Source organism: Marmota marmota, unplaced genomic scaffold, assembly GCF_001458135.2.
Source record: "Marmota marmota marmota unplaced genomic scaffold, marMar, whole genome shotgun sequence".
In the NCBI taxonomy this organism is placed as follows: Eukaryota; Metazoa; Chordata; class Mammalia; order Rodentia; family Sciuridae; genus Marmota; species Marmota marmota.
The window spans coordinates 3,500,711-3,516,541 of NW_025999932.1; the positions used below are offsets into that span (position 1 = coordinate 3,500,711).

Sequence of the window (15,831 nt, forward strand, 5' to 3'; positions counted from 1 at the left end):
CACAGGCAACAGAATCACTCTGGCGTTTTGAGAAGAGAAGTCACATGACTGCAGCTCACAGTCCAGCTGCCTTCCTCTTGCCATGGACAGTGTGAGTGGCCAGGGGCTCCCCCCCGCCCCACAGCACAGCAGTCCTGCCAAGTCCAGCCTGCACCTGAGCAGGTGGGGCTCACCTCCTCACGTGGGCCTTCTCCCTGGACCAGTGCCCTCTTGTCCCTTCCTCCTAGCTGAGGGACAGGGCCTGGGCCCTGTCTGAGTCTGGCAAGCACAGCTGTCCTGCCCACCAAGAGTGGCTCCTTGGACACGCGTCAGAAGATCATCAAGAACCAGGAAGACAGGAAGCACGAGGAAGGGCCCTGAGGCCATCCATTGAGAGACAATGGCATCAACCTGCAATGACCTGAGGGATGCTGGATGGGCAAGGGAGCCAGGACGGTGGGACATGAGACTTTGTGCAGAGGGAGAGAGGCTGGAAAGGGGGGTGCTGGTTTATGGTTGCAAAATTGAGAGAACGACGGGGCCATGAGCTGCTTCTTCCACCTGCTGTGCCCTGAAAGCCCCGGCAGCAAAACTTCCTAGAACCGCGTAGCAGCAAGAGGCAGCGGGTGGACGACAGCGGTCAGGCCTGGGCACAGCTTCCGAGTTCCACTGTGAGGATCCCTCCAGCTTGACCTTCACGCCAGGCTGTGCTCTGCGTCTTCCTCGAGGCCTGCTGTACCTCGGAGATGCAGAGCGGATGAGTCTCAAGGGCCACGGACCCCAAGGCCACCGGGGCTTCCGGATTGATTCAGGATCAGCTCTGCGGTTAGGTTCATCACTGCCTCGCGTCACTTTCAGATGCCTTGAGACTTTATTATCAGTGCTCGAGAATCCTCAGGTCAGTGTCTCCGAAGTTCCAAACCGGCACTTCCTACAGGAGCATCAGTGTCCTCTGACTTTATTCTAAGTCCAACCATTCAGAGCAAATGTAACAAAAGAATATGTTCAAAATATTTTAAATGCACTAAAAATAAATGTTCACTTGGACAACATTAAGTCGCACCAGGGCTTAATCAGGATTTTCCTTTCCCTTGTTTTTCCTTCCCCAATTTCACCTCCTTTTACCCGTGATAGCGTCCCCCCTATTTGTGAGTGACACCATCCTTTGCTCAACATGCTCACTCACGCGTCTGCCAAGCCAAAGCAGCGACTTACGTGTTTAAATCTGGCGTCGAATGCAGCCCTGCTGGAGTCAGACCTGAAGGTCAGGTGCCGCATGATTTGCTTGCTGGCCTCGGACTTGCCAGATCCTCGCTCCCCACTGAGAAAACAGGGAAAAGAGGTTCACTAGTTCAGAGAAGGCGCTGAAAAAATCAGATAACCAGAGGTGATTCCAGATACAGAGATGGCAAGGAGTGACATAAACAAGTCCTGTGACTCCTCATTGGACACACTGGCCTTAGACGTCTGTTGGACCTATGTGTGCTGTGTGTGGACAGTGTCCCAGACATCCAGGCTACAGATGGAGGTGCCCTCACTCCTCTCCCTGTGACCTACCTAGCAGAGCCACAGCCCCTGCTGCAGCAGAAAGGCACAGGCTGATGGGAGGGATACAGCTGGTACCTCCCCTGTGTCTTGAGTGACAGCGGTGACAGCCATCTAGAGTGGGAAGGGCATGTGTCCCAGAGCCATGGGGTGCTGCCCTGGGGAAGCCATTGAATCTCTCTGCACCTCCCAGGGAAAGTCGCCATCCTCCCCAGCACGTGCTCCTCTCCCGGAAACAACCTGAAGCCCCAGCCACTCCTGGGGCGTGAGGTCTTGGACCCTGAGCAGCCAGCCTGGCCCTCGGAGGGTCCTAGAGAGGACCTTTCCAGGTTCCCCAAGTCCAGGTGGTTCTATAATCAGTCTTCTCCTCTAACCTAGGGAGAGCTCTCACCCCCAAGCTTGCAGTTTATGATGACAACACTGACGTCCCCATGACCCTCACGAGCTTATAGCATCTCTCCCAACAGTAGCCACACTACATTCCTGACACCAAATGACATCAGATCATCCTGAGGTTCCTACACAATCATGACCAAAACAGCCCGGTATTCAGTGACATTATTTATGACTCAGATGGAAAATTCATATATATTTAATCACTGAGCCACATCTTTGGCCCTTAAAAAAAATTTGAGACAGAGTCTTGCTAAATTATCGAGGGCTTTGCTAAGTTGGTGACGCTGGCCTCAAACTTGCCATCCTTCTGCCTCAGCCTCCCAAATTGCTAGTATTACCAACATGCACTACCAAACCCAGCTCACAAAAAAATTCTAAAGTCCTTTTATTAGAACTTTTGCAGACTTCTGCAAAGAAAATTTTATTCTAATGGAGTTGGTTCAAAGGCCTGTTATGGTTTAGATATGAGGTGCCCTCCAAAAGCTCTCGTGTGAGACAATGCAGGAAAGTTCAGAGGTGGAATGATTGGGTTGTGAGAGCCTTCACCTAATGAGTGCCTTAATCTACTGGACTGGATCAGCTGGGTGTAACTGTAGGCAGGTGAGGTGTGGCTGGAGGAGCAGGTCACATGAGTCGTGTATTTTGTCCCTGGTGAGCACAGCTCTCCCTCTCTGCTTCCTGATGGTAATGTCCAGACGTCCTTCCTTCCCACATCCTTCTGCCAAGATGTTCTGCCTCAGCTCAGACACAGAGCAATGGTGTTGGCCATCTGTGAACTGAGACCTGTGAAATCGTGAGCCCCAATAAACCTTCCCTCCTCTGTGCTGTTCTCGTCAGGTCTTTTGGTCACAGCAGTGAAAAACCTGACTAAAGCAGGGCTTTTGCCAGAAAAGTCCTTAAGTAAGTCCCACATTGTTAATGAAAGTCTCTACTCCCCTCATCTGAACCTTCCCTTAACGTTTTACTATGAGAACCTCAGATTTTCAACAAAATCAGACATTAAAAAAAATTCAGAGGTAGACTTAAAAATCTTCTGTTCTGGTACTAAGTTATAGGACACCCGTTCAGGAGTATTTGAGTCTTGCTCACCAGGTCTTAAATTACCCTTGCAAAAGCCACTTCCGGGACACAACATGGGCACAGAACAATGTGTAAGCCACTTCGGCGAATGAATCACACAGAATCAACCCCACTGGGTGGGGTGGAGAAAGCCTCTGCTTTAGACAGGAGGACTGCGGAGGGGTCAAAGCCACATGACAATGCAGAGTTTTGAAAAAGAGAGAAGGGCCACAATCAGAACTCCCTGTGAGCTCAGATCTGGGCTTGGTTCTGCATACAAGGACTCGGTGAGGCTGCTTGGAAACTTGAGAGAAGAAACGATTGATATGGCATTATTAATCTTGGAAAATGTCCCAAAGGAACATTGGTTCTATAAATTATTATCAAGTTTCCCAGGAGAAAAATTCCATAAGCAAATACATGTAGAACTCGGGTTATACAAAGGGAGCCTGATGTTCCACCAAAGGCACTGGCTGGAAATCGTGGACCGTGTCCTGGCAGACCTCAAAGAAGGGTGGTCACTGGCTCCTCCCTTGCCTGACCCAGCACACCTCGGACCAGTGCTCGTCACGACTCATGGATAGCTGCCGAATGGTCTGCTCCAGAACTGAGTGATCAAAAAGAATCTCAGTCACTTCGAGTGTTTGTGACCATCATTTTAGGGAAGATCAGTAGGGCTCTTGATGGTCCCCTTGGGTAGCAATGGGAAGTTGGGGTGCACTCCTTTCTGGCCATACAAGGGGTTTGGCTTCATTTAGGCTCAGGAAAGCCTCTGAGCTGGCACCCTGTACGTGCTCAGTAAATAGTAGTTATTGATGTCAAGGCCATTCTACACTCCCCACAATCTCATCAATTTACAATATTTCCTAAGCAGTTTTTAGCTGTGTTTCCCTTTTCAATAAAGACCAGGCAACCCAATAGGAAAGCAGACAAAAGAGAGCTGCTTCATTCAGGGATGGGTGAGGGGCCCCAGCCTACGTCTCTCATCCCTGGAGTTCTTCCCAACACAGTGTGAAAACTGCTGTGCGCCATCTTGAAACCTAGAACACTAGAGTTGAAACACACTAATCAAACCCTCCAAGGGATTTTTGATGAAATCAATGATGTCAAAGAAAATAAATAAATGCTTAATTAAAAAAATTAAATAAGAACCTAGGCAGGTTCCACCTTTACACTGTCTGTGCTTCATTTAGGCTTGCGTGCTACTTTCTTTTACACATTCGGTTTCCAGCCACCAGCACTGGCAGTCAGGAGGCCAAGCTGTGCACACTGACAGATGTCTCCCTCCAGCACAGGTCGTGTCGGATATAATTCTCTGGCGCAGAGTTTAATAGTTAAACATTTCTTGAATCTCTCAACATGTAAGCTCAGTCCCTCACCCCCACATCTTGTGGTAGTCCCCTTTATTTGAAGAAATTTTGCTCTAGTGAAAACTTATGGGGTTAAAAATCACCATTACAAATCAAATTAAAAAGAACACCCCTGGGAATATTTCCTGGTGAAGCATGAGCAGAGGACAGTCAACACCGACCGGAGCCGCAGGCAGGGCATTCGCTGCTGGCACCGAGAACGTGGCTCCGGAGCACCAGCCTCAGCTTGCTGTCTGTGCGCTTCTTAGGCTTGAGAGCCGACTCACTGTGGCTCTAGGTTTTAAATCTTCAAAATGAAATGAGTTTCAGGTTAAGTTTGTTGGTATTGATTCCACTGCACTTGGGGCTACTTCTGATAGGAAAGATGTCCCTCCGTGTGACAAGTCAATTGTACTTACTGAAGTGATACACTGGCCGCCAGCCGCAGAGGACATTAAGTAAGTGCCAACCAGGACCAATGAGGACATTGTCCCCACCGAGCTGCTGGGGCACATCTGAGCATGGGGATGGGCGAGGTGACTCACCTGAGAAGGAAACACTGAGGCCTCCGCTCCTGGAACAGCTGGTGAAAGGCCCTCTCTGCGCAGGAGAAGAGGTGGGGAGGCAGGGAGGGGCTGGGCCTCCCCGTGTGGCTCAGGTAGAGCTGAGAGACCTGGAGGCGGGACAGGAAAAAGAACATGTGTGCAAGGTCAGGGACACTGCGCAAGGTCCAGGGCACCGTGTGAGGTCCGGGACTCTGTGTAAGGTCCAGGACGCTGTGGAAGGTCCAGGGTGCCCTGTGAGGTCCGGGACTCTGCAAGGTCCGGGACCCTTCCTCCCCTGATGTAATGACTCCTATTCCATCTGCTACAAAACTGAAGGGCTCTCTCCTTTCAAATCTCATTTGGATCCACAAAACACTCACAAAGTTCCACCCACTGAGCACATTTCAAGGCATAATATTGAGTTTTATATTTTATCCTTCATTTCTTGGTTCACAAGTCTTAAGATATTCTGCTGTCTATAAGAACAACGCAGAAAACTCCAACAGATACCCGAGAAGGAAGCTAAAACCATGTGTCATGGTTTAGATGTGGTGTCCCCAAAGCTCCCATGAGAGACAATGCAGGAAGGTCTGGAGGAGAGATGACTGGGTCATAGCCTTAGCCTAGTCCGTGAGTCCATCCCTGATGGGATTAACTGGAGTGGCATGGGGGCTGGACGAGATGGGCGTCGGGGTGTGGCTTTGGGGTCTACATTTGCATCTGGTGAGTGGAGTCTCTCTGTTTCTGATCACATGTGAGCTATTTCCCTCTGCTGCTCTTCCTCCATGATGTTCAGCCTCCCCTTGAGACCTGAGGAATGGAGCCAGCCTTCCCTGGACTAAGACCTCTGAAACCGTGAGCCCTGAAATAAGCCTTTTCTCCTCTACAATCGTCCTGGTCCAGACCTTCAGTCACAGCAGCAAAAAGCTAACTAAAACACCGTGACAATTCACATCCCGCACAATCTCTCGCCACCCTGAGCGCAGATGGCCTAAGTGAGCAAGGCTTCTAACCTGAAGAATGAGAAACTAGTCGCTCCTGAATTGAACAGGAATTTACACATTTATCAGAAAAATACAAATTAATTCACTTAATGGTGATATATGATGCTACAGGATTTGCTGCTAGCACTGTTTGTCCTTTTGAGTTTTTACTGAATTTCATTACATTAGAATGAAAACATAAGGAAGACAGAATTCAACCACGTCTCCAGGGAGGAAACCCCACTACACACCGAGAGCTGCTATTGTAACCAGAGAGGAGAATCATCGCACACTGTGTGCTGAGCTTGGGGGTGGGGCGGGGGGTGTTGGACTCAGAAGGTTTCTGAAACTCCCAAACAGGACCAGAAAACAAACCCGTCAAACCAACCTCAGCAGAAAACACTAATAATTTAGAAATCTGCAGTAGAGATTAATGGGTAAGTATAATGGTACACTGTGTGTTTTAATTTTAAAAAAAGGCATTTTTAACTTAGAACACACTAACTAGGACTAAAGCTTTCAACAAGGAAAACTTTTAGAAACCTATAGTTAATTGGAGTTTTTTAGTTTCTTTTCTTTTTATTTTTTTGTAAAAAGACATAGCTAATATGTTATTTGGGTAAATTAAAAACTAAAAAATAATGGCATCTGCAGTTTTTGAATGATGATATGCATGAATGTAAATGTGTACAGTAAACATGAATGAAAGGTAGCAGCTGTGGGGTGGTGGCAGCTGCCACACCTGTGTCCATGACCCTGAAGACCCCATGAATTAAAACACAGCATCATGTGAGTACCACCCAGAAAACACGCTGCAGTTAGACCAGGGCGTGTTTTCTTACTGCATCTTTACAGCTGCACCTCAGGAGTAAAGAGAGAAAATGTGGCATCTGTAACTTGCAGTATCTAAAAGAGTCACATGGACGGCGGGCACACAGTCTAGCGTATTTTATTGACACTTTTGTGCTTCTCATCATTCCAGAATCTAAATGAACAGTAAAACCAATGACACCGCAGCCCTCACACACCCCCTGTGTGCAGCTGTGGAGTGCCAGCCCAGGGTCCCGTCCTGGCAGGACAGACGTCGGTCCTAACGCCGCTTCACTTTCCCCGTCCCCTGGGCGTGATCTGGTTCTGCTGAGTGTCATGAAGTACCGGGAGCACAGGGGACAGCAGAGACCCAGAAGCATGCGGTTCTCACACTGCTTCTTGAAACCCCTTCGGGGTCTCCTCTCCTCTCAGGCTGAGTTTCACTAGAGATCAGACATGGAGAAGAACCTGGCGTCTCCAGACGGTGTCTTCATAATGATCCCACTCTTCACCCACCTCCTTGCAGGTCAGGATCCCCAGATCCCACTGGGTGACACTGCTCAGGGTGGTCAGTGCTGGGATTCCTGATCCCCGTAGGATGATGACATTCCCTCCTCCATGTTTTCTGTCAGAAAGTGAGGGTTTCACCTAGCTCCAGTCTCCGAGGACTGACAGGCCTCTAGCTTGTCCACTGCTTCTCATGTCCACTGGGGACATGATCACACATGCTCCTGTGTCCAGCAAAGGTGCTCGGGGCCGACACTTCCTTTCTCTCTCCATGTCACCTTCTTCTCTGCCCCTCTGTGTCACTGGGGACAACACAACTCCAGGACCATGGACATGTCAAGCATTCTACCTCAGCTCAAGGGGGCGCTGGCAACAGACCAGCTTTGCTGCGTCTCCCTGACCTTGTCGGGCCCTCTGGGAATATGGATCAGGGAATCAGGATCAGCTCCGTCCTTTCCTCCTCTGTGCACACATGATGCCTTCAGTGAACTGCCAGCAGATGGCAGCACCCGGCACGGGTTCACTCCTGAAGTCGCCTCTGACTTCCACAGATTATGAAGAGGCCATTCACTACTGGCCCCATCTGTCAGGACCATGGTGACCTCACGGAAGCTGCCAGGAGCCGATGGCTTGAGGCGGCATGGGCTCTGGCTTCACACACTACTGACAATGTTTCTCTCGTGTGCAGCACCTAGGTACAGGGGCATATTGTGGAAAAGCTCATGTTTTTCACAAGAATCTGCACGTGCGTAAAGACGGCATTTGCTTCTGAGATCCTCGAGGGTGGACATCTACTGAGAGGATACCCCAATCTAACTTCATACTCCAGGCCTAGGCCCAACTGTTAACGTTCAACCTTTGAACGCCTTGCTCTTCTCAAACTGGACTGTGCCTTCCATGGTCATGTATTGCTCATCTCCAGAGCCCTCTACGCCCTTTCCCCTGGTATCTCCCTCATTCTTGGAGCCTCAGCCCACTCCCATTTCCCTTCCGTGGACGGCCTTTCCAGCCTGGATCCCATTTCTCTCCTTTCATCCTTCTGACTCTCAATCAGCGCACACCCTCAACACGGCTCCTGTGCTCCTGTCCTCCTGTCCTCAGCACAAGTGTTGTTTTTGGTGCTCTTTCGTGTGATTGGTGTTCTGTCTCTAGAATGTCCGCGCAATTTTAAGGATGAAGACAACAACGTAGTGTCTCTCAGTATTTCACACACGGTATCATGTTAATGGATTCCACAGGTGTTAACTGGCTTGATAAAAGCTTGCTTGCTTCTGATTTTAAGTTGCTTTTTGTAAAGCTAGTGCAGAGAGATCTAGCTACTTTTCCATCTTCTCTCCTACATTCTACATGTTGAAAACTGACGATGTCACTTGTCCTCAGCGTGAAGGGACAGCACAAGTCCCACTGCTGGCCTGCCAAATGACTGTGAGTGTCAGATTGACGTCGCCACAGCAGCAAGGATCTAAAGGACAGGGCTTCCTGCTGCCGCACGTTCACATTCATCTTGGGATAAACCTGGCCAAGAAGAGGGTCCTGCACCCACGATTAATGACTTTCTGGAACTCAGAAACGGACATCACCAAGGCCTGAGACAGATCCCCAGTGTGAACAAGGAGAAGGTGAAGCACAGATGGCCTGGGGCATTGTAACTCTGAACATGGACACTGTTCTCCTGGCCTTCATGATCTTCGCAGGTGAGATCACACCTAATATGCTATTTTATCCTTTCAATAACCCTATCACCATGGGAAGAAACCAAACCATTTGGGAAATAATTATCATTTAAAAAAGACACACATATAATGATAATAAATAGACACAGAAACGATATTCTTTTCTTTGTCGTGTCCAGGGGACAGCACGGTCACTGTAATGCAATTTTTTAGATTATTAACCTCTAGCACTGCTGCAGAGGATGCTCACTAATTCACCCTAACCTGAATCACTGCACCTGCCCCTATTTAGGTTTTGTAGACCATCAGATTCTGCATAATGGAGGGGAACTCTGAAAGTTCCATGCCCTTTGGAATTCCCTGGGACCTGTAGAATGAGATAATAGTATGGTAAGCTTTGTATCAGTGTGCTTTTACTTCATATATTCTTCTATTTATTTCCTTCTTATGTTCCATGACATTTAGAAATGATGAGCGTGAGTGAAGTGTGCATGCAAAACATATATTAAATGTTAATATTTGTGTATTAAACATGTAATTAAATTTAGTTATGTAAATTATTAAATATACAGTAAGCCATATGTTTATAATTCTGGACATTATACCTTGTATTTTAAGTTGTGATGAACTATTCTGGCTGCCAACCCAATGTATTACATTATTTTTCTACATTAATAAAGAATATACCTCTTAGCATGTGTCTCCTTTTGTCCAGTAAAAACTATGAATATATTATTTGAAGCCATAAAACTGTCATACTGTTAACACTTTAAAAAAAAAAACAAACCTACCAAATAATAGATTGTTTCCACCACAAGATGCAAGAGTTTATGACAAAGAAAAGTCATACCCAAACCCTTTATTATGTTAAACTTGGGCCCCTACATTCAGAGGAGCATTTAAATAAGAGTTATTTTTGTGTATTTTTTTCATTCCATTTTTCAAAACTGACTTTGTCTCACTGTAAAATCTTTGTCAGCTTTACAATCAACTGTGATCCTGTAGCTACATCAGGAACAATGTCCCACAGTTCATTTAAGATAGCACATGCTTGCTCTCCCACTTTCTCTCTTCTCCCCCTATTCCTGCTAAAAGGAATACCCTGAGTTAAATCCCAATGAACTTCCAATCAAGCTCAGGATTTGAAGGCACAGGACCCCCTGATTTTCTTACATTGATGCGATAAATACAGGTAAGACCCATGGTACTCTATATCTACAGGAGCTGCTTACTTGTTAATTCTCCCACCACAAACAGCTGTAAAAACCGTATGAAATACAAATTAAGCATCTAAACTGTAGGCCTCTGAAAATCAGCAAAGGTGCTGAGACAGAAGAAGCCCAGACGGTGGAGAAACCCAGATGCACCAGCCAGGGGGACTTTCTGTGACCCTTTCTGATCACACATGGTCCTTTTTCTGAGTGAAGCTCAATGGCCTCGCAGGAAGTGAAGTGTCTGAGGAGTAAAGCAGAGATCGGAGCAGTCTCTCAGGGCTCGGAGGACAAGTCAGCTTCGTTCCAGACTCAGGGAAGGAGGACAGCCCAGCGGACATCAGCCCCATGGACACCAGCCCTGTGCACATCAGCCCTGCTCTCAGCAGACTCACGAGAAGGGCCAGTGAGAACCTTAGTGCCTGGGCGGGGAAGGGGCCTGCCTGAAGCTCACCTGCCCCCAGGGAAAAGCAAGTTCTCCTGTGGGGAGGTAACAGCATCCCAGGCTCCGCAGACTTCCACTGGGAACATTCAATGTTTAACCCCAAAATTCCATGAGTGTCAGTAAATACACCATGTAATAGAAAACACACACACACACACACACACACACACACACACGAAAATAATCCCAGGGTTACAGCCATCAGACTATAACCATCAGCAACTGACATGGCCAAGAAAAGAACAGAACAATGAAGAAATTCATCAGAGATCAAGAGTATAAAATGGAAATTTTAGCATTTAAAAAATAACATAACTAGTGTCCACAATTTATAGATGACATTATCCGTAGATTCAAAAGAAGAGAGAATAACTATAACCTGGTAGGCCACCTGCCCAGATTATACGTCAAGAACAAAAGTAGAAAACAGAAAAAATAATAAAGTTTATATTTTTATAGAAGTCATATGACAAAGAAAAAATCACAAATGGAAACAGAAAATATCTTAAATTCAATGATAATGAATTTATGAATTCAGTAAAGATGCATTGAAAGTAAAATAAAAGCCTCAAGATCTTATTTTATTAACAAAGGCCATAAGTAAGTGGTTTCTATACCATGTAAACAATGATCAAAGTGAACTCAAAGCAGGAAGAAGGGAAGGCCAAAGGCAGAGAGGTCAAATGAGAACAAATATGCTATACAAGAAAAGAAGCCAAGATATTTTTCTTTGAAGATATTAATACAATTAATAAATTCCTAGATCACTGATTTTACGAAGTCAGAGAATTCTTTAAAAATATAATTATTAGGCCAGGCTCAGCGGCACACGCCTGTAATCCCAGCGGCTCAGGAGGCGGAGGCAGGAGGATCTCAAGTTCAAGGCCAGTCTCAGCAATTTAGCAAGGCCCTAAGCAACTCAGTGAGACCCTGTCTCTAAATAAAAATTTAAAAAGAGCTGGGGATGTGGCTCAGAGGTTAAGTGCCCCTGAGTTCAATCCCTAATACCAAACAAACAAACAAAACCCCCACAACTTTTAAAAACTTAAATAAAAAGGAACAAGAACACAAAGAGCCCCATATTTGTCAGTGAAATTAAACCCAGAATGATAGCCCTCCCTACAAAGAAAACAGCAGGCCTAAGTGGTCCCCTGGTGAGTTCTTCCAAACACTGAGGAAGAAATAACACTGAGCTCACACAGACTCTCTCCAGGCTTGGAAACAGAACACACTTTCCAATTACTTTTATGAATTCAGCATAATTTTGATATGAAGGACTAAAAAAATAGTAAAAGAAAAATCAGAGGCTGATCTCTGTCATGAGCATAAATACAAAAATCTCTAATTATTATCTAATAGAATCCAATATTATAAAGAAATGAATGAAACATTAAAAAGAGGGTTTGCTTACCATTTGAAAGTAAGGAAACAATTCATAAACAAAACAATAAATGAGAAAAATTATTATCTCATTTGCACACACAAATATTTGTTAAAATCAAATATTCCATTCATTATGTACCCTCTTATGAAAATACCAATAAAATGGAGTTTCCTTGACCTTATAAATTAAAAAACCATCTTCACACCTGATATGGAGTTATTAAAGTCTCCCCTGAAATCAGGAATAATTTTTTACTTTTAAATTGAACTACAGTTTCTGTTTACCAATTTTATGGTTATCTTATCTGGTAAAATAAGGAAAATCTAGCAGAAGGGTTGTAAAAGAAGATTTTTTTGTGTGTGTAGAAAACATGATTTTGTGCACTTTAAAAATTAAATGATTTTATACCTATCAAGTGAATTTAATAACTTACTAGATTTAAGATAATGTTAGTCTTTAAAATATCACTTTTACATGATGACTAGATACAGAAAAAAATTTTAGACTATTATTTATAATATCATTTAAAACACTGAATGAAACTATGTAAGACATCTCCCAGAAAAGCAGAAAGATTATTCACTGAGAAGAATTCAAAAGAAATCATATATTTAAGAGATTTGGAAATTTTAGTTATTCTCAAGCTTCATGCAATAAAATTGAAGATCCAGGGGGTTCTCACTCCGCTCCCCAACACACCCCAGGGAGTTGATGAGCTGACTCTAAGCCAGAGAAACGCTAGAACCAGCCATGCCCAGGCCAACGGAGAAGGGCCAACATGAAGGTCTGCAGTGGAGACACTGCCGTGCAGACAGCAGGCTCTGGGGTGAGGGACGTTACCTCCACAGGCCTCTCCTTATGGAGACCTGGCTAAGGCAGAAGGGCCCCCAGAGTGCAGAGGGGAAGCGGGTCTTTACAAAACAAGGCTGTGTCAAACACACATAAAGAACTGTCGAATCTCACCCTCCCTCTTCCAAGGTGTTTCCCACGTGCACTTAGAATCCGGAATCCTTAAAGGTCCTCAAACCACTGAGAAAAAGATGACCCCAAAATTTTAACACTTTTAATGTGAAAGTCTTGAACAGGCACTTCACAAGGAGGATGTCATTGGCAATAATCATGTGAGATGTGGTCAGTGCCACTGCTTCTCAGAGAAGCACATACTGAGACCAACATAAGATTCCTCTCTATACCCAGGAGGATGGCAGACAGAACAAATAGGATTCGTTTATTCAAAGAAGAGAAGCAACCAGATTGCTACATTCTGTTGGTGAGAACATAAATTGGTACAACCACCTGGAAGATTGCCAGCATGTCCCCAAACTGAGCACACAACACACCTGGAGCCACCAGTCCCCTCCTGGAGCTGTGCCCAGCAGCACGAGTGCACAGGTGGAGGCCACAAGGACCTCGCACAGACCTGATTTCCATCAGTGGTGAATTACACTGCCACACAGCCACAAAAGGGAATGTTCACAAGTCGGACAAAGGAAAAACGCCTACTATTCTGCACAGACACATCTGCGGAGTTAGTGACCCTCTGTTCCTTGACCTGCGTGAGGGTTTCGGATGCCACTGCCTTGCATGAATCAGTTCTACAGAACATCTGACACTGGTCCAAGACTCTGCATTACTAGATAAACCTCACAGAAATATCATTTATGCTGCAACAGAAAAGTGGCAGAAATAGCGCTGAGCTTTTCCTGAGTTATTAAGAAGCCATGTCAGATCAACGCTAAGCCTCGGACAGAACTTCTGCAATGACTGGGAAAGTCCTCTCGCTCTTGTCTGTCATGTCCATGGACTCTTGGTTGCCCGGGGTGAGGCTCGGGTAGGACTGGGACAATGAAGACAGCAACAATTCCAGCAGTTTTATGAAGTTGACTTCTGGTGCCCAGGGGAGGGTCCTAGTGAGCCGCAGTGCTGTTCTCCTGAGCTGTGCCGTGAGACCTGATGCCTCGAGGGCCTGCAGAGGGTGACCTCTGTCTGTCTGTCCCTCTCTCCCCACTATCTATGGGTGTGCCTGGGCTTCAGGAGGATACATCTACTCCCTATCTCCTACTTTCCACACACCTACTCCTTAGTGTGAATTCCACTGTAGAGCTGAGCTGGCCCACGGACACACCAACACCTAAGAGCCCTCTGAGACAGCTTTCGATCCACTACTGCTTCCACATCATCCTGTGTTTTCCAGTTGGCTGGAATAATTTTCCAAAAGTGATGTATCTCTTATCATGAAGGTCTTACGATTAAAACTAGCCAGTTGTTTGGGAAAATCTACACACGCACTATTTCCCTTTCCTGTCCCACGCTTCAACCCAACAGAATCTCTTTAGGAAGAGTTCAAGCAAGGGCTTTAAGGCACAGATCCCCCAGGTTAACAGGAGAGTATGGAACAAGCAGCCATCAGTTTGGCCTGTCCAGTGAGTACTGTCTTAGAAGAATCAAATACTTTTAGTGCTAAGCATACTTTTGATAAATAACTCTGATTTTCAAAGTTTCCTCAGAACAAACTAATTAACATGCAACCATTCATTGAGAATTTTAAAATGTTTTTCTGAGAAGTGTGACCTTCATTATTATTTCTTTTGTTCTAAACAATCATCTGACACACAGGTGTATCCCTAGAGAGTGTTCCTTTGTGTCATTAAAAGGTATTTTAAGTTTATACTCACCAGGGTAGAGTAGATGGGGAGCTCCTTGAATGGGTTAACAAGCAGAAGGATATCCCCAATGAAAGTCTGTTAAGAAAGACAGAAATAATTCAGGAACCAATGCATAGAATCTGAAAAGAATAAAAATTATATGACTTATAGATCATCATGGGAGGTATAGAGAATAAGGAATACCATATTGCTGCAAATTGCTTCAAATATTTGTAATTGAAGAAATAGAAAAATTCAAATTTGTTCCACTAAACATAACAAGTGAAATGGGTGGCTGCTAAAAATTCATCACGGGATTCTGTGAGCCAGTCTAAATAAAAATACAGAGTTAAAGCAACTAACAAATGCATAGGAAGAAGCAAGTAGAGTGAGGGCTCTATGTTGCTAAAGCACAAGAATCAAAAAGAAGGTTGGGAGCTTCCTACTGCTGCAGAGATATGGAACGTCCCTCTAAACGTTCAAGTGAATGCTATACAATTTGTAGAAGAGTAAGTCACCGTTGGTTTCAAAAGATCGTATTACATAACAAATCAGACTGCAGAAAAGAGATGAAGATCCCCATCAAACAGCGGATTCACTAACACTTGATCTGGGCTCTGAGGAAAGTCACCACTCATACCAGCCCCAGCTGTCTGCCACGAATAAGCAAACATTAACTTCTTTCTCTTGTGCTGAAAATGGGGACGTGGTCTGAGCAGGCTTCTTGTTTATTCGGTGTTTATTGTGCAGCTAACTCTCCATCCACTGGATACGGACACGCACGTGTGCACACCTCTGTGCATGCCTGGAGAGTGTGCGTGGGTGGGAGACACAAAATGAAGTCTAAACAAGAAAAACAGAGTACTGCATAAGTTTAGGAGAAATGCGCAGCCAGGTGAGAGGGTGGAACGCAGGTGCTGCAGTGTGCACGGATGAGGGGCCGGGGGGCTCTGTGACGAGGGAGGCAGGGAGCACTGGTCAAGCTTTTCAGACAGAGTCCTGCACAGAGGTGCCGGATGGGCTCAGAGGACACCAAGATGACCAGGATGACCGGAGCACAGGACCCAAGAGAGGAGCTGGAGCCCTCGAGTTAGGAAGGCCAGGGGCAGGTGGCCAAGCCTCCAGGCCCATGGGCTTCCTTAGGGCTCTGGCTCTCCTCAGGGTGAACTAGACGTCCTCTCTGCAGAGAAAGGACAGGAAAGGTGTACACTCCAACAGGATCATCCCAGCGCCCGCACTGAGAACAGACAGAAGGAGAGCAAGAAACGGATGCATTTATTTGAAGTTTAGTGCTAGATGC

General features: G+C 45.8%; 1 protein-coding gene across 4 annotated transcripts in view; it reads right to left on the minus strand.

The window, feature by feature from the left end:
• Myo16 (myosin XVI) overlaps positions 1-15,831 on the minus strand; it is a 420,601-nt gene that overhangs the window by 230,253 nt on the left and 174,517 nt on the right. For all 4 annotated transcript variants that reach the window (XM_048800642.1, XM_048800640.1, XM_048800641.1 and 1 more), the window contains 3 exons: positions 14,562-14,627; positions 4,874-5,001; positions 1,195-1,300 (listed from right to left, as the gene is read on the minus strand). In XM_048800642.1, the coding sequence (XP_048656599.1) occupies positions 1,195-1,300; positions 4,874-5,001; positions 14,562-14,627 (300 nt within the window). The remainder of the gene's footprint in view (positions 1-1,194; positions 1,301-4,873; positions 5,002-14,561; positions 14,628-15,831) is intronic.